The sequence below is a fragment of the Vigna umbellata genome, chromosome 10 (assembly GCF_029865625.1).
Source record: "Vigna umbellata cultivar VRB3 chromosome 10, Vumbellata_1.0, whole genome shotgun sequence".
Classification (NCBI taxonomy): Eukaryota; Viridiplantae; Streptophyta; class Magnoliopsida; order Fabales; family Fabaceae; genus Vigna; species Vigna umbellata.
This window is the reverse complement of record NC_142174.1, coordinates 3258052-3280727: the sequence shown is the minus strand read 5'-3', so window position 1 is coordinate 3280727 and position 22676 is coordinate 3258052. Positions and strand designations below refer to the sequence as shown.

The 22676-nt window shown below is 28.4% G+C and overlaps 2 protein-coding genes across 3 annotated transcripts; both read left to right on the top strand.

Annotated features, from left to right (window-relative positions):
- The first annotated feature begins 971 nt into the window (after window positions 1-971).
- On the top strand, window positions 972-10690 carry LOC124848088 (chaperone protein dnaJ 10-like). Of its 2 annotated transcripts, XM_047325706.2 has the most exons (11): window positions 973-1122; window positions 1269-1387; window positions 2416-2475; window positions 2681-2763; window positions 4555-4720; window positions 4831-4960; window positions 6273-6431; window positions 6843-7015; window positions 7930-8010; window positions 8228-8283; window positions 10384-10690. In XM_047325706.2, the coding sequence occupies exons 2-10, from the start codon at window positions 1301-1303 to the stop codon at window positions 8252-8254; spliced, it is 966 nt and encodes a 321-aa protein (XP_047181662.1). In that variant the 5' UTR covers window positions 973-1122; window positions 1269-1300; the 3' UTR covers window positions 8255-8283; window positions 10384-10690. The 2 variants fall into 2 exon arrangements, with proteins under 2 accessions (XP_047181660.1, XP_047181662.1); XM_047325704.2 differs by lacking the exon at window positions 8228-8283 and having other exon boundaries at window positions 972-1122.
- Window positions 10691-19492: 8802 nt separating this feature from the next.
- On the top strand, window positions 19493-21763 carry LOC124848091 (protein CASPARIAN STRIP INTEGRITY FACTOR 1-like). Its single transcript, XM_047325711.2, has 3 exons — window positions 19493-19699; window positions 20250-20305; window positions 21442-21763. The coding sequence occupies exons 1-3, from the start codon at window positions 19618-19620 to the stop codon at window positions 21580-21582; spliced, it is 279 nt and encodes a 92-aa protein (XP_047181667.1). The 5' UTR covers window positions 19493-19617; the 3' UTR covers window positions 21583-21763.
- Window positions 21764-22676: the final 913 nt, after the last annotated feature.

Here is a 22676-nt window from a genome sequence, read left to right as displayed (position 1 = left end):
TTATTGTCACTGTAATTATTATATTAAACTTAAATTTTTTATTACTTTTTATTGTTTATATGTTTTAAATTAAAAATGTTAACATTACAAATTAAAATAATTAACATTTCATCAAATGATCCTATATAAAAAGCACACATTTATACAAAATAAATTCAATATTAAAGTAGTTTAAATTGAAAGAAAAAATCGAAAATAAATAAAAATTAAATTAATGAATATTTATTAAATTAACTTATTTAAATAAATAATTTATTTAAATATATTATATTCATTTTTATAAAATAAATAAAAATACTAAAATTATTTAAAAAAATTTAAATTATAGTTATATAATAATTTTTTTAGAGAAAACGCATGTTATTTATATAATAAAAAATTTTATTTATATACTATGCCAATTTATATTTTTTTAACTAGTTTATCAATTAATTTTGCTAAATATTTTTTATTCAATTAACTAATTTATTAACCTAAAACTTATAAATTAAAAATTTATCAGTTAGGAGTTTATTTTTCAATTAACAATTAGTTTATACGTACCACCAATGAACTTATAATATTTCTTTAATTTTTTTCTTCAATCTCATCTTCATCTTATTTTTCATCTTATGAAACTTCAGTCTTTAGGTTACGGAATTTATTCTTCACTAAACTGCGTTTCTTATTTGTGATTTTGATTTTGATTTTTTTTTTTATTTTTCTGTCATTCTAATATTTTTTCGAGTTCTTAAATGAATAGGTTAAATGCCGGATTTAATTAGACTAAAATAAAAAAATACATGTATAAAATTAAGTCAAATAAGGTTTTTATAAATATAAGAACTAAAATAAGGAAAAAAATAAAATCATAAATTTTACCGTGTGTACGATCCAATTTTTTAAAACTTCTTCCATTCTTTTGTATTTAATGTTTTTAAAGCTTCAATTATTATAATTTAATATTAAGAATCCACATGTCACGTGAAAAAATAAAATAAAAATATCTTCAACTACGTGGTCCATTGAAAACGTCACCGTTTCTTCTGCCAGAGATCCACCTGAAATGTGAGGTTTCTTCTGATTGTTACCCCCCTCTCTCTCTCTTTCAAGCTCGAAACTTCTTCCATTTTTGCTTTCTGGGTATGTTCTAAAATCTGTGTCAGAATACTCTTTCACGATTTTTTTTTCTTCTGTTTTCTTTCGTATTGTTCATGTGCTTTCTATTGAAATCATGCAGCTAACTAGTTTTGTTTTTGGGAATTCTTCAATTTGCTTAATTTTCTTAGATGCGTTAATTGTTATTTGAAAGTCACAAGCAATGGTGAAGGACACTGCGTACTATGACATATTAGGTGTGAACGTTGATGCATCTGCTGCAGATATCAAGAAGGCTTATTATGTCAAGGTAATAAATAATGAAATTTATGACCTTCACTTTTTCTGATTTGTGCAACCAGAAAAGGGGATTTTAGAATGTTTCTATATTGTTACCTGATCTGATGGAATGTTGAATTTGATTATACTATGTGGTTGAGTTATGGAATCGACTTGGTAGTTACATAAATATTGTTTCGGTTTTTTTGCTGTTTAAATTTGAATAAACCATCAATTTTGTTTTAGAAGTATCACCCCCTCTTCTAAATGATCCTTACACTAATGAAATTATATAAGTAGTCTCTATAGAGTATTGAATATCGATCAATATTTGATATATTTTACTGAAATTGAGGAACTAGTTTAAAGAAATTTTCGACACTTCAGGGACTATGTAGCATGATTTGTGATACTTTAGTGGCTACATCCATACTTTCAATAGTTTAAGGGCAATTTAGCAGAGAGGATGATGCTTCACGGATTGATGGTTTAATTGTTTAATTTTTTATCAATTCTGAGACTAGTGCTACACGCGTCAGATAACTGGGGATGGCAAGAGGATATGGCATACATATATATATATATATATATATATATATATATATATATATATATATATACACATATATCCTCATATCCAATTTAAAGAATTAGATATTACTTATATACATACCCGAATTAAATTAACACGGGGATTTTTTGTCAAAATTGAAAAGTGTTCAGACAATAGAAACAGATTCATTTGTTTGTGAGAGTTGGAGTTCAATAAGCCCAAAGATTGAACTCTGGAAGCTGTTTATTGATCTTGTTCTGCCTTCAATGGCTGTTTATTTCAAATGTGCTCACCATGCAACACTTAATTTGTGACAAAATTTTGGGATAGAGTAGAAGAAATGATGTCTCTCTTCTAGTTAGGTTTAGATTAAATGTTTAAAAAACCACATTCATGCTGATGTTTTAGTTTTTTTATATTGTTTTCTGACTGAATCTTAAACTTGGCAGTTCCTCCTTTTTTGTCTCTTTAATAACTGTTAATCTCTTTCTCTCTTCCCGTTTTAGGCAAGAATTGTTCACCCTGATAAGAATCCAGGGGATCCTCAGGCCGCAGAAAATTTTCAGGTAAGTAAGAAGCCTTGTTTTGTCTGAAGATATATTTAGTAGATGTCATTAACAAAGTTATTTACATCCTTCTTAGTTCTTACTGTCATACGTTTCACAGCACAAAATATAAAAGTATATGTACATTTGGATCTCTCCCTCTATCCAGTTTGCTTTATTTTTCTCCATATACTTTCTAAGTCCGGTATCTTTGTATATTTACCAGAAACTTGGTGAGGCTTACCAGGTTTTAAGTGACCCCGGGAAGCGTGAAGCATATGATAAAAATGGAAAGGAGGGAGTAGTACAGTAAGTCTATATTGTCCTCCATGAATGAACAGTAATTAGTTAATAATTGCTTGCAATGAATTCATTCTACATCAAGTAGTCAAGTGTTGATTTTGCAATTCAAAGATAACTCGTGTAGGTTATTATCAAAAAACAGTTTCTGGAATAACATTTTAATCTCTCATTGAATTTTCCTTTTCTTGGTACTATATCTAGTTGTTGTCAGATTTAAACCTGGAATCAAAATATGTAACTAAATATACTCTATGTGCTTGTTGTTAAATCTTCTTAAATATTAATGTGATTCAAGTCTACAATATGATTTAGAGTTACTTGTGAAATGAAGTAAAAGAAATAACAAGTGAAAAAGATACACACTATAGGCACTTAGAGAGCTGACTTGAAAGACGAGGTTTATATCTATTTATATATCATAAATTAGCCTTATCTCTAGTTGATATTGGATTTTTGACACATCTCTTCATGTCGAGACATGTACATCTGGAGTATGAGACTAGGTATTCATGGATGGTGGCCCGATAGTGGATGGAATGATAGACCTAGCCAATAACAAATCTTGTTAGGATAGACTCTAAATGACTTTGATACCATGATGGGTCTTTCAAAGGAATTCATCAGGGAGACACAATATCAATGAGACATGAGCCAAACATACATAAGGGATTGACATCACCTCCAACCCAAAACCTTAAGGTAGTGTATTTGTAGGTCTTCCTTGTATGTTGCTCAATTTTCTCATTTCTACACAATGTGAGACTTAGACTCACATCCAACAATCTACATGAGCCACAATGAAACCTTTTGCTTTGACACCATATTGAAAAGTATACTTTAAGTCTCACTCAATCCTACAAAATAAGTTTGTAAGATGAGATTTGCATCCTTATATACCGTAAATTAGTCTTATCTCTGGTTGACGTGGGATCTCCAACAAAAATTACATCATTTTGTTCCCCTTTAACTCCCTTCCTTGTCTACTCCACTCAACTTATCAGAATTTCACTCTCTAATATTCACAAACCTACCTTTTGTGTCCTCTAATATCTCATTCCTGCTTGATTGAGCATAGAAAGGTGCCTAACCTGGTGTTTATGTTACTATTAGTATTTGTCATTGTTGCCAACCTCATAGGTTATATTTCTTATTGTTGTGAGTTAGAAAGCAGTTCTAACCAAACTTAGTGAAACTCAATGAAGATATTTTGTTGTATTTGTTCAAAATACCATATAGTCAAATGTTACTGAGAAAGGTCTTGAAAAATATCTTAATCAAATAGTACGAATGAGAGCTACAGAGCAGAGCTGTTGCCTATAGAGAATCTATAATTTGATCAAGTGTGCTAGTTCTGTGAGTATTTGCCACTATGTTGGGGCTTCAAAATTATGGTGGAGACCTAATATTGTTTTATCTGAGGGATAAGAGAACGAACTTCTCTGCTTTGTATTGCACTGGAATGACAATTATTTAAGATTACAATATCTCCATCTCTCGATTTCAAGACCGAAATGTGATACCATAAAATCCAGATCGGTTCTATATTATCTAAAAGGGAAAGAAAGACAAACAGTTCTAGCTAATTTATAAGAATACTAAACAGTAAAATAAAGTCCTAAAATTAATATATAACATAACTCCTAAAATTAGTATTAATCTATCAACCAAATTAAGGCTTGTTTATTTATGAATATATGCTAAAATCATTATTTAAGACGTTTCAAGATGAATCTAAATTAACAGAATGCTTTCATGGATTGAGAAACCTGCAAAATACACTGATTTTTTTTTTTTCAGAGATAACATGATGGACCCTACCGCTGTATTTGGAATGATTTTCGGAAGTGAAGTTTTTGAAGAATATATTGGGAAACTTGCACTGGCTTCTTTAGCATCTATAGAAATTGATGAAGACATACAGGACCCTGAAGCTCAGAGGCAAAAAATTCAAGAAAAGATGAAAGTATTCTCTTTCTTCTTTTCTAGTTCTTTATGATGGTTTTCCCAAATCCTTTGTACTGTTCCCTCTCATAATTTAGTAGCTGAAACTGTTTTCCTTGTTTGTATCCGTAGGCATGGCAGAAGGAAAGAGAGCAGAAGCTTTCAGCAATTCTGATAGACCGGCTGCAACTATCGGTTGTTGGTCAAGAAGAGGAATTTACTGCATGGGCAAAGTCAGAAGCTCGTACCCTTTCTAAAGCCGGTAAAATCCTTCTTTTTATCATGTAATTTTAATAATGTATTATTAAATAGTAGTCCAGAACTTAGAAGTTTCAATGACTTAAACATTTTCATTTTCAAGAGTGTCAATTTATGATATATGCTACATGCATTCTAGACTTGTCCTTCAATTCAGACCTTTCTTCAGCTCTATTTTGAGGTTTTAATATACAAGGGTTGCAAATAAATTGTAATGATCTATTGATGTAATAGAAGTTTTTAGTTTTATTTCACAGAAATTTGTTTTCGAGGTACAAATATTATGTTTTTTTTTTCAGTTTTGAAATATAATTGTCAATATTCAAAGAAACTAAAACACATTCATTCTGGTGTAGTTTATAATCTTCAAAAATGCTTCCACATGCTATATAAATTACATTATTTCTTAGTGAAAGATGTCCAAATAATGCCTAATTTGTAAGCCTATAATGCTAGCAAATCAGGTCTGTTGTCCTGGATTTCTGTTGTTGAATTATTAGGATTCTCACTATGCTAGAATGTTTTTAAGTTGTGCCGAGCTTGTACTAGTTGTGCCACATTTGTGCTTGAGCTTAAGTAATATATCAGGTGTTCGAATGATGAATCTATCCCACTATTATTATGCCATTGATTGAATGGTTCTATGCTTGTTATCCTGAAAAGATATATAATATAGGCATCATCCAACAGAATCTTAAATGGAGTGTGAAATCCCATTGTGGCAAGATGCTTATGTACTCTTAGACTACTGAACTCAATGCACTAAAAGCCTTAATTTGTCGACAACATAACCTTGCATGTTGTTGATTAACTTTGAAATTATTATAAAATTCAGATTGAACCTTAAGTGTTCGGGTGTTACTCTTGCAGTACCTTGTTACATTTTTATGATTTCATATTCTCCACGAAATGGATTTAACTTTTTCCTGACTTACCATCATTATAAGTTGTTCAGCCTCATAGTATTATACTAACTTGATTAAAATACAGGATTAGAAGAGAAGTGTAGTCTGTAACAATTCTGCTGAAACGTTTTTCACGCGACACTTGAAAATTCTACAAAAGGACATCCATTTGTGTATATTGTAGATCCTCTGCGATGTACTTAAACGCATGAATTTCATATGTTATTATTTCTTATCAGTTTTAATCTAATAGCAACCTTTGGGTCAAATGATGAAAATGGCAGCATGCTGCACATTAAAAGGATGACACATGGTTGTCAATTCATGTGGGACCACTATCATATGATTGACCATTCTTGGTTCTGTTTTTCCCTTGCAATTTTCATAACTCATTTCTGGCATTATTTTTAGCTTTTGGTGAGGCCATGCTACATACAATTGGTTACATCTACACACGAAAATCTGCAAGAGAACTTGGCAAGGATTTACGGTACATGAATGTTCCCTTTTTGGCTGAGTGGGTTCGAGATAAAGGACACCGTATTAAGTCACAAGTAACAGCAGCTTCAGGTTGTGGACTATTTTGTTTTTATACTGGGTAGTGATAAAAGGCCCTTTTAGTCCCTCATCTCATTTTTTTTGTTTTTTAGTTTTAGTTTAGTCTCATAAGTTTAAAAGGTTTTATTTTAACTCCTTAAATTTCTTTGTTTAATTAAATTGGTACTTACATCAATTAATCACACTACGTATCCACTTTGGCAGATGTGGTAAATGCTTACTTCATGTAATAGTTTCCAGTATGACCAAATTAGTGTGATAAGTTTATGTAAGGACTAAATTCAATCATTTTAAACTTAGAGAACAAAACCTAAAAAAATAAGATGGGACCAAAAGGGTTTTTGGCCTTTGCACAGTTCTAGTGTATCGGTTGAAAGGATATGGGCATTGGAAGGGTTTAAGGCAACTTAACTGTTTTTGTAGGAGCTGTGTCCCTAATTCAAATACAAGAAGAGCTCAAGAAACTAAACCAAGGAGAAAACAAGGAAGAAAGCATAATCAAAGCTATTGAAGATAAGAAGGATGCCATGGTTAATTCTCTATGGCAGATCAATGTGATTGATATTGAATCAACTCTGTCACATGTTTGCCAAGCAGTAAGTTGCAGTATATACTCTCTGTAGTCTGAAAATAAAACACTCTTGGCTGATAACTCACAGATAATAGTCTTTCCTCCTACGTACCTGCTGTGCATGACATTTATTAGTTTGCAGTTTTTGACCTTGTAGGAAGAAATTTCACTTTTTTTCTTATGTTACTCAGTTTTTTTAATCTTCCATTCTTGAAACAACTGAGATCACAGTGCAGAACATTGTACATTTTGCCTCTATATTATGGCCTGTGTGCAATTCTTGTGTCCCCCTATAGCTTTTTGCTTCAATTTAATCGCTTAGTTTTTTAATTGTAACAATCAAATTCTTATTTTTTTCAATGGCTACAATCAAACCCTTCTGGTACGTCTTTCCTACCTGAAACTATTGAACTTTCTTTTTTAGCCCCCTAAAGATCTCCATAAACTAAACCTATTAAACTATTTTAAATACCCTTCTGCTTATATCCAACGATCAAAACATTATGTTTCCTCTAACATTAAAAAGTTTTGATTTTCCCCCTATTTAAAACGTTAAGTGCGCATTCTATGAATTCTTACAAACTTCATCACATTCAACTTCTAAACCTTTTAAATCATTTTCTGTCTCAAATTCATCTCAAGCATCTAATCATTATGAGAGTTTTATGAGAAGAAAAAGTGATGGAAGTATATGATAGTAAAATAACTAATTTTGACTAAATAAATTATCGAGGGAGGGACAAAAACTGCACAAAAAGGGTCAAAAATATAATTAAGCCCAACTTTTACATTGGAAAGCAATTGGTGGACCATGCTCCTAAAGTATTTACTTCGGTATTGAACTGAAATGCGTTCTATGAAATGTTGAATAAGCATATCATATATATTGAAATGTCAATTAATGACAAATTTTAAGAAAACGGTTTCTTTTTTTCTCAGGTTCTTAAAGATCCTAGTGCCTCCAAAGATGTTCTGAAGGCTCGGGCCAAAGCATTGAAAAAGTTAGGAAGCATCTTTCAAGTAAGTGCTTGATTTCATATTTTAATGCATCAACAGCTAATATGACTGCATAGTTCTGTCATATGCTAGCATGAAATTGACAACAATTTCAATAACCAATTGTGACATTTGTTTAGTCCCTCTAAATATCTCGAAATTTAGTGTAGTCGTTTTAAAACTCTAATAAATTTAATAAGGAGCTAAAATGATGGAGAAATTAATGAGATGTCACATACAGGAAACAAGCGGAATGCTGAAGGGGTAGAGGCATCGGGGGTTATTTGTGATGGCAAGGTACCTATCAAACTCAGGCATCTTTTATTGTATACTACACATTCAGCTGCACTATGTGATAGTGAATGTTGTTCTGCGGCACTATGTGATAGTGAATGTTGTTCTGCGGCACTATGTGGTGGTGAATGTTTGGTGAGATTTAAATAGGGATGTCAAAGTGGGCTAAACTTGACGAGTCAGCTCTCCAACCCAACATAAAATAGGCTGGCCGGATTAGAAATTTCAACCCGCCAACCCGAAGTAGCCCGACTTGCACAACCTTCCGCGGGCTAGCCTGCAGCTTGTTTATCCAAAGAAAGGCATGTTGCACTACTCACACAAATATGCTTGTTGGTAATGTTGTCAAAATGGGTTAAAACCCATGGGCTAACCCGGCCCATCATGGGTTCGGGCTGGGTTGGGATTTGATAAAACTGTAACTTTTTTATATGAGTCAATTTTCAACTCGGCTTACTTAGAATCCAGCTCACCCAGGTTGAACCCGTAGTGAGCCAGGTTGGTTTACCAACCCACCTAATTTAATTTAATTATTTATTACTTTGTATTTGTAGATGGGATAAAGAAAAAGATGTTTCAAGAGAGCAAAATATTTTAGATTTATCCATTCAAGATTCTAATCTTATAAATGGATAAGTGACAAAAAAATAATCAATATTAGAAACTTATTTGTTCGTTTTTTGTGCTTGCTTTTGGATTACATTTGATTCTCTTTGGAGTTTAACATCATCTTAGAATGAAATTTATTTAGATTTCAATTACAAAAAATTGTAACTTTTTTTTTGGATTTGAAAAAAAAAATTATAATTAAGTGAGCCAATGAGCCCGCCCGTTTAACCCACCAACCCATAGTGAGCCGGGCCGGGTTAAAATTTTTTCGGCTCACTAATAAGTGAACAGGGTTGAGTTGACTCACTTAATGACCAACCCGTGGTGAGCCGAACCGGGTTACCTGTTTTGACAGCATTACTTGTTAGACTAGGTTAGGGTTTGTAATTAAAAGTAGAAACATATCAACAAGCCACACAATGTGACATGACCACCACATAAACACACCGTGAACCAACCCCACCACGTGAGATCACCATGCACCACCACTAGCTCTGCACCTCCATCTTCCATTTTCGACGAGCATCTTTGTCCAATGGCGGTGTCAACAATTGGGGTTTCAACACAACCTTCAACTGTGCCCTTGGAACGTCCTTTGCCTCAGCTTGCTGGTCGCCTTTAACCGCCACACTCACTAGACAGAGTCGCCTCCATATCGCCCTTGGAGGCCTCTGATGTCGGAGCTCATGCATCTTCTGCCTCTAGTGGTGATCCTGCCGCCACTGGGGCTTGTGCCCTTGCCGCTGCATTGTGGAGCTGTCATCCAATGACCTCATCTCATCTTCTCATCTTTGGCAATCCCCACAACGATGGTTCCCACGACAACGGTTCCTTGATTATGCCGTGATTTACCTTGATTCCCCTGATTTTGCCTTTTTTTGGATTAGGGTTTGTTTGTGTAGTTTCTTCAAAACTAGCTGGCCAACCCCCCAACCTGTCCAATTGCGGGACAAGTTTGACATCCCTAGAGTTAAATGGACAATATGAGCATATAGCATAAATGAGAATGTTGAGATGAATGTATATAGTCATATAAGAAAGTACATAATATGGAATGACTATCTGATAAAGAGATTGGTTTGGCATTTTTGAGGGATAGATGACAGAAAACTGGTTAAGGTGGTTTTGAACACGTACAAACAAGACCATAAGAGGACCTGTTATAAGAGTAGATTTCATGACTTATAGTTCTATGAACAAATGAGGAGAACAAAAATGAAGTAGGAGGAGGATATCATTGAGAGAGATTACAAAAATGACTGGTTTTTAATCATGTCAAATGATGTCATGTGATAATGTACCTATTAAGTAGGACAAGGCTTTGTTGTTGTAATCAGAAGCTAAAATCACATCACTTTTGGTAAATCTAGGAACTAAACATATTTTACCACATATTTTACCAAAACCCAATTTCAAGATATTTTAAGGGACCAAAACATATTTTACCATTTTATTTATATGTAATTAAGAATAATGTTCCATTTTGCTTCTCAGGGTGTTAAGGCTCCTTATAGCAGAGAAAACAGCCTACGCAAAGAAAATGGCAAAGTAGTAGATGCTCCTTCCTCCTCGTCGTAGTCATCTTGTTCAGTTTGTTTGATATGGTTATGTGCTGAGTAGTATTCTACTATTCTTGTGGCCTTCTGGTTCTCTGGATTTTGAACACTGTTTGATGCAGTGCTTCATTGCTGTTGATAGTCATGCTATGTAATATTGCTTGAACTCATGGATTGGACTAACCTGCCATAATTACACACTTGTATTTAATAATTATCTTCTAGTGATTATTGATTTCAGTCCATTCTTATCATGTTACCTTGAGTTTAATTTAAATCAACTTATTTTTCTCTGAAGTTTTGAATCATCTCTTATGATCACAGTCTTATATAAAGTTGGCTATAATAAATGAAACCAAAAGCTTTCACCCCACATTTAAACATTAAATGTTGTATGTGGAAATCCTAAACTATTTGTTGAAGTTTTTTAAGTGTTTTCTGTATCATATTAATTGTTGGTTTACATTAAACAATATAACAAAACTTGCATATACAACTATGTGCAACTTTTTTTTAATGATTCTCTAATTAGAGGTTTTGGAGTTTCACTTTTAATATTATATGTTAATCAGTTTTTTTATTAAGTTTTATTGAGATGAGTCTTCATATGGGATACGTCAAAAGCGGTATCGACTATGTCTTCAATTGCACCACAACGGCGCGATGGTTAGTGTTGGTGTTGCTCCTTGGTTTCTGGGTATTTTTCTTTTATTTTACATTAACATTGTCACATCAATTGGGTCATAATTGTTACGTAATAAAAAATTGGATAGGTTACAGTTGTCATATTATTACGCTGTTAGTATTTTTAATGCCGTAAGCAAAAATGACCACCAATCCCTGTTACATACTATGGGACAACTGTGAACATATAGAAAAAGGTAGAATCACTCTGAACACACTTAAAGAAACTAAGGAACATGGTATTAAGCCTTGTATTTATCAAACCTTCCATTACTTTTTATTTGGCCTCTAAATTACAAAAATGAAAACAATAATTTTTTCTATCTTGATAAAATACTTATGAAATATCTATTTTATTTCTTTGTTTATTTTCATGTCAAATATGTAAATTAATTTTTTAAATAATATTATACTTAAAATAAAATGGATTTGGATGATAAAAAAATGTAGAACAACATTCAATGTGTCAAAGAGATAAAGTTTATAAGACAAAATGGTAATGAAGTGGATTTGTTTTTAAAAAAATAAAACATTTAAAAAATGCTAAACCAATGAATGTTACACATATTGTATCGATCCAAAGTGCAAAATACTTTTGCGTGTCAAGATTGAATTTCTCTGAGTACCATCCTTTTTTAGGGCAATAAAAGGTTTACTGTTAAAAATGATTAACAAGACGACACCACAAGATATATGTATAAAAAAAATAGCCATTTAAAGCAAACAAGTTGAGTCATGCTTGATGAATGGTAATGAAAATCACTCCACTACTTGGTTACTAACCCATTGGATAAAATCATTGACACCATTAGAGAGGATAACTCAAAAAGATTCTAAAGGGAAAAAAAATTCAAATTTTCAATCGATTAGAGACTATGTACTAGTAAAATACAGAATATAAAATGAGATAAAGTTTGATTTTGAAGTTTTAGATTAGCTTAAGAGTTTACATTTAGATTAATAATAGAAGGAATTTTTAAATCAAGTAATATTAATGGATCGATCTATCTTATTTATGATTCAAACTAAGTTAAACTTTGAAAATAATGATAAATAATTTTTTTTAGTTTAGTTTAATTGGTTCATTATCTATATTTGTTTCGTCTTTAAGTTTAATGAAAAAATATCTAATTGTTTTTAATTTTAACTTTTAAATAACGTAGAGCTATTGAGTATTTAAACAAATTTCAGTCCAAATTTAAGGAAAATTAGGATTCAACATACAACACCAATATTTCATTCCCAAGTTTATTGAAATAGCATCACTAGGACTTATTATTGCATTTAAAATATTGTCCACGTTATAATCTAAAGCTCCTATAATTGTTTTATTTTTAAAATATGTCTATGAGGATTGAAAGAGAAAAATTTATTTAAATTGTTCTTGGTCTCTAAACCATTGAATATACTATAACAATATCAAATAAAATGGAACTTGTTTAAATCTTTAATTGTTTTTGTTTTAATTCCACGTTATAAATGTGAAAAACATATAGAATTGTATTTCAAATATTGTTTAGACCAAATTTATAATATAATATTTTATATTACATTATTATTAAATAGTTTAAATATTTTATTATATAAATATTCGTAAACAACATTAAGTAAATATTTCTTTGATATACAAAACCTAAAAAAATATATCTAAGTTTTATATCTTTTTGTAAAAGAGATAAGGAAGCATGATTAAGCAATTAAACAAAATTATCTGACTATATACATAGGTGAAAAATAAAAGAGTTGAAGTGAAAAATAAAAGCAAGAAAGAGATACATAGGGCAAAAAAAATGGAGAAGCAGAGATATTATATAACATTTTACAAGTCTTAATTTTAGTGAAATACTAAGATCAATGTAAGTAAATAAACATTTTTTTTATTTTATCTATTTCTTTTATTTATTCTCACTAGTAAAAAAAGAGTTTTTTAATTCGCATATTGCGCTTCAATTTCAGAAAAAATCGAAACGTATCAAAACGCGATGACAATTTTGTGGTTTTTTCGAAATTATATGTTTTGGTTCGGTGGGAACCGATAAAGGGTATATTGTGTCAATTTAGTGAGCAATTGAGATAGAAAATCTTGTTTTTCCTCTTTAAATCAAACTTTTCACCTGATAGCTTTTTTGAGTTAGGTTTATTGTCCTGGTTTTTTGATCAACCGAAACAGAAAACTTTGTTTCCCCTCTATAAATCAGACTTTTACCTGACATCTTTTGAGAATTAGGACATATTGTTTAGGTTCTATGAAGAACTGAGGTAGTAAAGGTTGATAAAATGAATTTGGAACGTTAAGATGCAGGAGTTGTCAGCTTCTAGCAGGACATATTGTCTCGATAGTCAAAAATAATCGTTGTCGTTTCTATTTATTGTACTAATGTCTATAAGTGATTCTACAAAATTAGATGTATCTAAGCTCATCATCTTTCTTACTTATTTCTTTATTTTATAATTATTTTTATTCATTATGTTATTTAATATATATATATATATATATATATATATATATTATTTCATGTATTTACATGATATTTGTTTTTATTTTTATATATTAATGGAAATATCAATTTAAATAAATAAATGAATGACTAAATTATTCAAATCCATTCATAATAGTCATCTCAACGATTTTATCATACCAATTGAAAGATAGATAGACATAGATATGGATGTCTCGGTGTTCTTGAAATGATTAATAATTTACTGTTTTATTTTCTATATCTTCCACTACTTACACTGTTTTCGTAATAAACCTGTTTCCATTAAATATCAATGGAATATATATATATATATATATATATATATATATATATATATATATATATATATATATATATATATATATATATATATTATACTGGGAGAGATGTGTGCATACTTTTATCTTAGTTTATTCTTTTATGACCATGAATAATATAAGATATGAAAGTATTTAGAGTACTCCAACTTTTGAATCAAAGAAAAGACTCATGATGTTTTGTATCTCAACCTTTCTTTCATCATCACTTGTATGTATCCAACTTGTATTATTTTTTAATTTGTTATTTACTTTTAGAGATGAGGATAAATGAGAGATTGACATGTGTGTTCATTTTTAGATAAAAGAATAAATTTAAAAAAATTATCTTTTTAAAAAATAAACTTTCATTTTATAGTCCTAAATAAAAATTAGAAATCTATGAAGTTAAATTTTATACAGTTCTTCAATGATTATTATTTTTTTCACTTGTAACTTTACTTTTATGACTTGATTTTTAAGAAAATAATAAAATAAGACTTACTAATAATTATTATTCAAGAAAAATTATAAACAAATCATGGATATTCGTACATCAAATACCATAATATTTCATACTTACTTCATTAGTAAATGGATAATTAAATAGTCATAATTATTTATCTACAGGTATCTATTTAGTATTTATCACCAACATAATATTCATACTTACTTCATTAATAAATGGATAATTAAATAGTCATAATCATTTATCTACAGATATCTATTTAGTATTTATCACGAATTTTATCATAAATATAAAAGAATATAAATTTTTTTGTTATTCCAAACTAGTACATTTACAAAAATGACATTTTCTTGTTTGTACTTTTCATAATAATATTTAGATGAAGAAGAGAAGGAGAAGAACTATCCCGATTAATTTTTTATTTAAAAATTAATTATTCAAATTTTATTTTAAATTAAGTATAATTAATTAAATTTTATATTACATTAATTTTAACTACAAAAGTAAAATTGTAATCTTATATTTTAATTTATTAAAATATTTTTTTATTTATCACACACATCAAATCATTCACAAACTTTTATAAATTTTTCTTTCAAATCTCTTTCACTTTTACTTTTTCATCCCTTAAAACAATCTACATCGAACCTTTGTATATTTAATCAAATGTTATTCCTTTCTATTTACTTACAATGCTTAGTTCGTGTATATTCCTTTAATACTCTTTGTTAATAGAGTATAGGAAATACTCGTACAAAAAAAAAAGAATATTCCGTAATTTATTAAAATATAATTAAATTAATAATCATATTTTTTTTAAAAAAAAGGTGTTATAAAAATAATATCAACATCGCATATGTTTACTTATGTATACAATAAAGTTAATTTTTTTTTATTAAAAAAATTATCAACATGTTAAAAGTTAATTATAGGATAAATAATATCAATATGTAAACCACTAAAATATTTTATTTTACAAATCTCTTTTAAGGATTGATTACGCAAAACCTAATTTTAATTTGAAGAAGGGTAGGTGCTACAAAGGATATCTATTTAGTGATGCCAAAGTGCACTTCTAACGATATCTAGAACATTATTGAATGAGATCAATGTCGAAATTTTATTTGCTATTAAGTAGATGGTGTAGTAAATGATGCACTTGATGAGGATTTGATTTATAAGATCAAGCTTTTACTATTTTAAATGGATGGCTTATAATGATCATGAGTACTCAAATCACAAAGCAATCCACGTATTATCCTAATTAAACCTAATCAATTAAACAAAGCATGCATGCAAAAAGATTATTAGGCCAGTTTGCTTAAGAAAAAGGATAATCTGGACAGCTAATAAAGTATGTGAGAGAAAGGAAAAAAAAACAATATTGCTTTCAACAAAAAATGATAAAGAAAAAGTCAATTAGAATGTATTAATACGATAAAAGAAAAATATATATCATATATGTATATTATGATTTTATATTATTGTTTTAAAATTTATGTTTGTAATGATTTTTTATGTTAAACGATTTATGTATTTATAATTATTATTATCACACTCAATCATTAATATCACTTAAGAGTTCAAATTAATCATAGTTTAAATTTTTTTTTTTAAAGATGTCTTTTAAATACAAAATCATGGTGTATAAGATTTCAAAGTAAACAATATCTCATATGTATGATGATTAAGATGTCTGAAAACATTATAACACTCACCGTTATATCAGAAAAACATTCTATCTCTTAAATCTTTATCAAAAATAATAAAATATTTTTCTTATACCCAGGCTAAGACTAGATGTTTAATAATATATTACAAAAGGGGGTTTATATCACTAATCCAAACTTTTCTTTTTTTAATTTTGTAAAAAGATTGAAATATCTTAAATATTTTTTATATTCAGTAATTTTTTATTGCTAGAAAAATAAAAATCTTTACAATGAATGCGTTTAAAGTTTAAATTCATTTCATTAATAAAAAATTAAGAAATAATTATGATCTTGATAAGTTCATATAATTGTTATGGTGAGAATTGCGTTATATTAGTTCAATATTGTATTATAATTTATTTTAATCAGTCATATAGATTTACATATTTCTAAATCAAAGACTTATTTATAACAAGAATTACATATATGAAAGTTGGATAAAAAAAGAGAGAATAAACGTGTACACTATCTAAGGTACTTTAAAGTTTAATTTTTATAAAAAATATTAATTTTGAACATTATTATTTAATGTAATTAATCCTAATTAAATTTTAAAATTTAAATTTTGAATCACGATACACTATTAAATTAAACACGTCTTTTTAGATAAACTATATCCTTCTAAAAATCTGTCATATAGGTGACTAATGACCTAATGGCTATTCAAGTGGCTTGGAATTTTGAGGCTATTGTCTAAAGGGTCCACGTGTTGGGTCCCTAATCTTGACAAATGCTGAAAACATGTTCTTTTATCATCCCTAATCCTTAACACCACTTGTATAAGATTTTATCTTTTCATATATAAAATCATTCACCTTACAAGAAGACACTATATTTTAATTAAATTTTAAATTTTGCCCAACCGTATATATTATTTGAAATGACATTTTGATTCATTGGTTAGGTTAAGTATATAGTAAAAAAAATGTTAAGTACTTATATTTTATACCGATTGAAATTCATCAAGTATAGAAAGTGATGCGGTGATAATATTATAATAAGATAAATTTTTTTATACTGATTACCAGAACCAGTATAGAATGTGACACGATGATAAAACTGTAATAAAAGATAAATTTTTTTAATATTAAGTTGTTATAACTAGTTAATTTTTCTTGTAACTTTTAGTAGGGTTGTTAAATGATAGAGTTATGTATGTGATATGTTGTGACATTGTTGTGAGTTGACCAATTATTAATGTGTAAAAGAGGTGGAGAAGAATCTTTGTGAGAAGATAATGCTTGACCTAATAAGGGGAGCCATAAACATCCTAAAACCACTTTAAGAAAAGAGGTAGAAAAAGATAAGAGTTTTTAAAACATTACAGTGCTCATCTTTATTCTCCACCAATGTCCTTTCATTGATGTTTGGTGCTTTGTCCTTGTCGTTAAGGATAATTGGAAGCACTACAATTTAGAATACTATTTTATGCTAACCTAATATCACTTTTTTGTTTGGATTCATCTTCTTTTAGACCCTTCTGCGCATGCTTTTTCTAACTTTCCATTTCAACCCCTTTTGAAATTTTACCTTTTTATATAAATTTCCATGAACTGGATGATTAATAGATAAAACAAATCCATAAGACTTGATTAAAAATAATTAAATACGTAGGAAAAACTTAAAACTTAATTAATAATAATAATAACTAGACCAAATTATTTTATTATTAATTTCGATCGTGCCTATCATATTAACGGTTAAGAATATGCTTTTTTTGTCAGACAGTCGTCATGGGAGAATTCTAAGACAGAACTAACGGGATTTTTTAAGTAGATAAAGTTATTTCTTGATTAAGGTTAAATCAATACTTCATGTTTAGTGTTCAGAAATAGAGTTTGAGTGTGCTTAGAAAAATTATACCATTAACTTACTTGAAGTTTATATGTTATGAGTTTAGAGTTAAGAAAAATTAAGTTAATAAATTAGTTGATGATAATATTAAGTGACATAAAATGGTATATTTGATTATTTTATTTATAATAGGATACAAAATTATAATTACAAATTTTCTTAAAATACCAACAAATGAAAGGTATGCGTGCATGACGATCGTAAGAAAAACATTATGTTAAAATGTTTGTAATTTTTGTTATATTCTTATTCATTTATAACACATTTATATATCTATATATATATATATATATATATATATATATATATATATATAATTATAATTATCAGGTAAAAATATGTTCATACATAAGTATTTGGAATAATTCAACTTATATACGTCCGTAAAGATTATACAAAGAAAAATAAGGCTTGAACAAAAAAAAGAAAAAGAAATTACCTCGTAAATTCTCAACCATTCATTACATAACACAAAAAAGTTTTGTTGGATTTATAAAACATAATATTCCTATCCAACCCCAATAGGTATATTTTTTAATTTTTTTTTCAAAAATACATTTATTTGAGTTATATTTACATAATATAATTAAATATTGGTAGTTTAATACGTTATTTATTATTTTAGTACTATTTATTATAATGTTATTATGTCGATCAAGTAAATATTATTCCAATTAATGGTTCATGTTGATTTTATAAAATTTTCAAGAAATATTCACTCTTTTATAAACATATGAATATCAATTTATAAAAGATTATAACTCTTTTAGTGACTTGAGTCTCTCGTTTACAGATGAATTTTTTTTCTTTTCTCTCAATCGCAGAAAAAAAACCTTTTTTTAGAAAAAAAAATAATCAAATCACAATTAGAATCTTATCACTCGACAAGTTGATACTCATAATAAGATCACATAGAATTCTTAATCTTTAAATTTTGGATTTTCAATATCTTTTTATATTATTTATAATTTTAAAAGGAGTTGTTTTTTATGCATAACTAGCTAGTAGTGTAAACGATTGTACTAAGTTATGCAATAAGAAATTATTATTCAATCAATTTTTAAGTTAGTTATTTAAAAGTCTCCTATTCAGAATGATGATAGATAGTGGAGAAAGTTGTATTATTCAATACTACACATACACTATTAACCTTTAGAAGAAAGAAAGGGTACCAAAAACATAGTCTTGAAGAAAACTTTGGTTTGCTATAGAAGAATGGAAATTTGCTGTAAAGATTTCGGATAAGTAAAAAAAAAAAAAAAGACCTTTTCAATCATACAAAAATTGAAGTTTCCATGTTGCTTTGAAAATATATTTTAAGTTCAAAAAGGAGGGGCAAAAATAAAGGTTTTTGTAGTGTAAGAAAATTGAATTGTTTTATAGGGGTATATAATAATTTCCACTAAGGTCTAATTTGAACTATTATCCTAATTAATATATGTCACTCCACTAACTTCTTAGACTTAGTGCCCCAACAAAAGCAAAGTGGTCTACACACACCTTTTCTGTTTCATTATTTTTATATACTAAAGAGTGCCAACACTTACTTTCAAAATTAAACTATCAACTTCAGTTTTTCCTTCAAAAGGCTTCCTCTGTGGGGAATTTCTTGTTCCTTGCAATATACATAGGAAACACCATTTAACTTCAAACCTAGAAAAATTCAAACTTGCACAAATGGGTACTCTCATGCTTCTCAAGAACTTCATCCTCCTCTTTCTTCTAATCTCTGCATCATTTCTATCACCATCTTTTGCAGGTGGGTCTTTTTAGGTCTTGGTTACAGTTTTTAGTATAAAATAAATCAGGTATAAGACAGAATCTATACATAAGTTCTTCATTCACACTTATATATATCCTTTCACTCATTATGTTGGAGAGATATTGCATGCCTAGAATAAATGATTTTTTGAGTAGTGCATGTATGAACACACACATATATATAATAAAAACACTTATAATAACATGTGTATATAAACATATGAGAAGTTTAAAGCCATAAATAAGAGTGATATTGTTGAGTTCAGGTTAATTTTGATAGCTGGAAAGTTAATCTAATATATAATGTGTTTGTATCAGAGTATGGGGTTTTGATTATATATATTTACTTCATTTGCAGCTAAGTGCATGGCATGTGATTAACCGAACTTTATTCATTGAAATTTAACTTTTCATTATTATATGTTATTCTACATACTGTATATTCACACATACACATTCATGTAATATATGCAAAACTATAAGGTCTTAAAATTGTTTGATGACATTAACAGAAGTTTTACCTTGGTCTGTGCTTAATGCATCTGCAGCTAGACGATCCAAGGATATCAGGAACTTCACGAAAGATGTGAATGCAATTCAAGAGGTATGCATGCCTAACAATGTTTTGATCTCAATCTGTTTATATATCTTTTCTTATACAGTTTCTGTTCCTACCACAGTCTATAGTTTTATTAAGCATTTCTGCAATAGGTTATTCACATGTATGAATCAGTTTTCAAGAACAAAGTGTTTTACCTTTCTGATATGCTTCACCCTTCTTCAAAACCATATGATAAATTCTGATAAATATTGGTATCTTCTTGAACATCATGTTAGTTATTTACGTATCAAACAACACTGTCTATTTCTCTCACTGTGAAACCTTGTGGTTGTACCTAACAAAATGGTGCAGAATTCATGAACTACCCATATGTTACCTTCCTGTTTGAAACATGTTCTTTGTTAATTTCTATATATCTTCTTTTTCTTCTTATTTATTCAATCTTTTGTTATTTTTCTTATGTGTGTTGTGTGTGTGGAGTGTATTAGATGATAGCGAACATGGAAAATGAGAGTAATTAAACATGCATATATAATTAAACACTGGTAATATAATATTATTTTACAAAAATTATTAGTAACATTTCTCAAACACAATCTCTATTACTAGTTGAATTTTATACAAATGATCGATTTTGATGGTTTAACCACACATGCAATGATTCACTCTTTTGTAAATAATTGTAATCAATCATAAAATATTTGATAGAAAAAGTGTGTTAACCCTTTCCTTATTTTATATTATCATTTAATCATAAATTATGTGTATATAAAATTTATATGTTTGGTTATTTCTATACTAATTTTGTTATTTTTTATTATATCACTTGTTTTTTTTATAGATAATTAGAGTGAATAATTTGTGTTATTCTATGTTGTTGAACCTTAAAAATACATTGATGTTAATATATTGAAACAAAATTAATATATTTTTAAATATGAAAATACCTAAAAAGTAGAAACCAAAAATTGAGCAGAAATTCAAATTAGAATAATCATCTTGAATGTCTTTTTAATACTATAATATACTTAAAAAATAATTAAAACTAACTATTCATACTTTTGCCATTGTGATGATCAAATTGAGATTAAGAATGTATAATTTTAAAATTTTCATTTCTTGATAAGCCTCCATGTGCATGAACTTTACACTCAGCCTATGGTTTGTCACTTTGTTAGGGAACACCAAGGAAGGCACTGAATAAAGAAGAAGTAAGAAGCATCCATGAGAGGCTTCTTAGGGCTAACACAAAAGACTATGGAAGATATGATCCATCACCATCTCTTTCAAAGCCTCCTTTCAAGCTCATACCCAATTAACTTAACTCCAATCAATATTATGAGAATCTTGGAAGTTGGTGTATTGGCATAAAGTACCATAAATAATGTGTTGTTATCTTAATCATGTAACATATAGTATGCCATATAGAAAAAGAAATACGGTTGGAACCCTAGTAAGTTAGTATCATAATTATATATATAATAGATCTATTAGAAGATGCATGTGTGTTTTACATAGTTCAAGTTTTGTTGTTTGAGCTCATATATATATATATAATATACATATATATACTAGGTGTTTTCTTATGTAGATATGATGGTAAATGTGTACTTATGTGAATAAAAGTAATTAATGATATATTTGTCTACATCTTTTTGTTTCTTATCTTAAATATATAAGAGAAGAAAGTATTTGTTAAAAAAATAACAAATAATTTTTTGTTGCAAATTTTCTCCATAAACATTAATTAAGATTTTAATTGTTATATATATACACTGTGAGTTGAAGAACTTCTATAGTTAATCAATACAATAAAAAAAAAATATATTTTATTTGTATTTAAAATAAGATCTTTTATTTGTACTTAATCCGTTTAAATATTTTCAATTCAGTCTTTATTAAATTTTTGTTATCTATTAAGTGTTCAAAAAATTTATATATTTTTAATTGAGTTCCCGACATTTAATTTTTTTTTTCTTTTTAATTAGATGTTGTAGCTATAATTTTTATCTTGTTTACTTGTCTTCATAAATTAAGATAATATCGTGATTGTTATAAAATACGAATTATTTTTGTTATTTTAATTAAAAATTTGTTGAAAAACAAAGGTTTATATTTATTTCTAAAGGATTGATGGAGTGGATATAAGTGAATATAAGAGGAAAGAAATGTGATAGTGGGATTGATTAAATGAAGGGTGTGTCTGAACTTGAAGATGCAAGAAAGAAAGGATGAAGATGAGGTTGTTTGAATTATTAAGGAAAACAAAAGAGATTTTAGAGGACAGTTTCTTGTGAATGATATAATGAGTTTAATAATTTAAAAAAATATTTTAATTATTAAAATTAGAACATTATCATTTTATCCTTATCATTATTAATAAAATATAATAATATGTTGATATGAGTTTCTC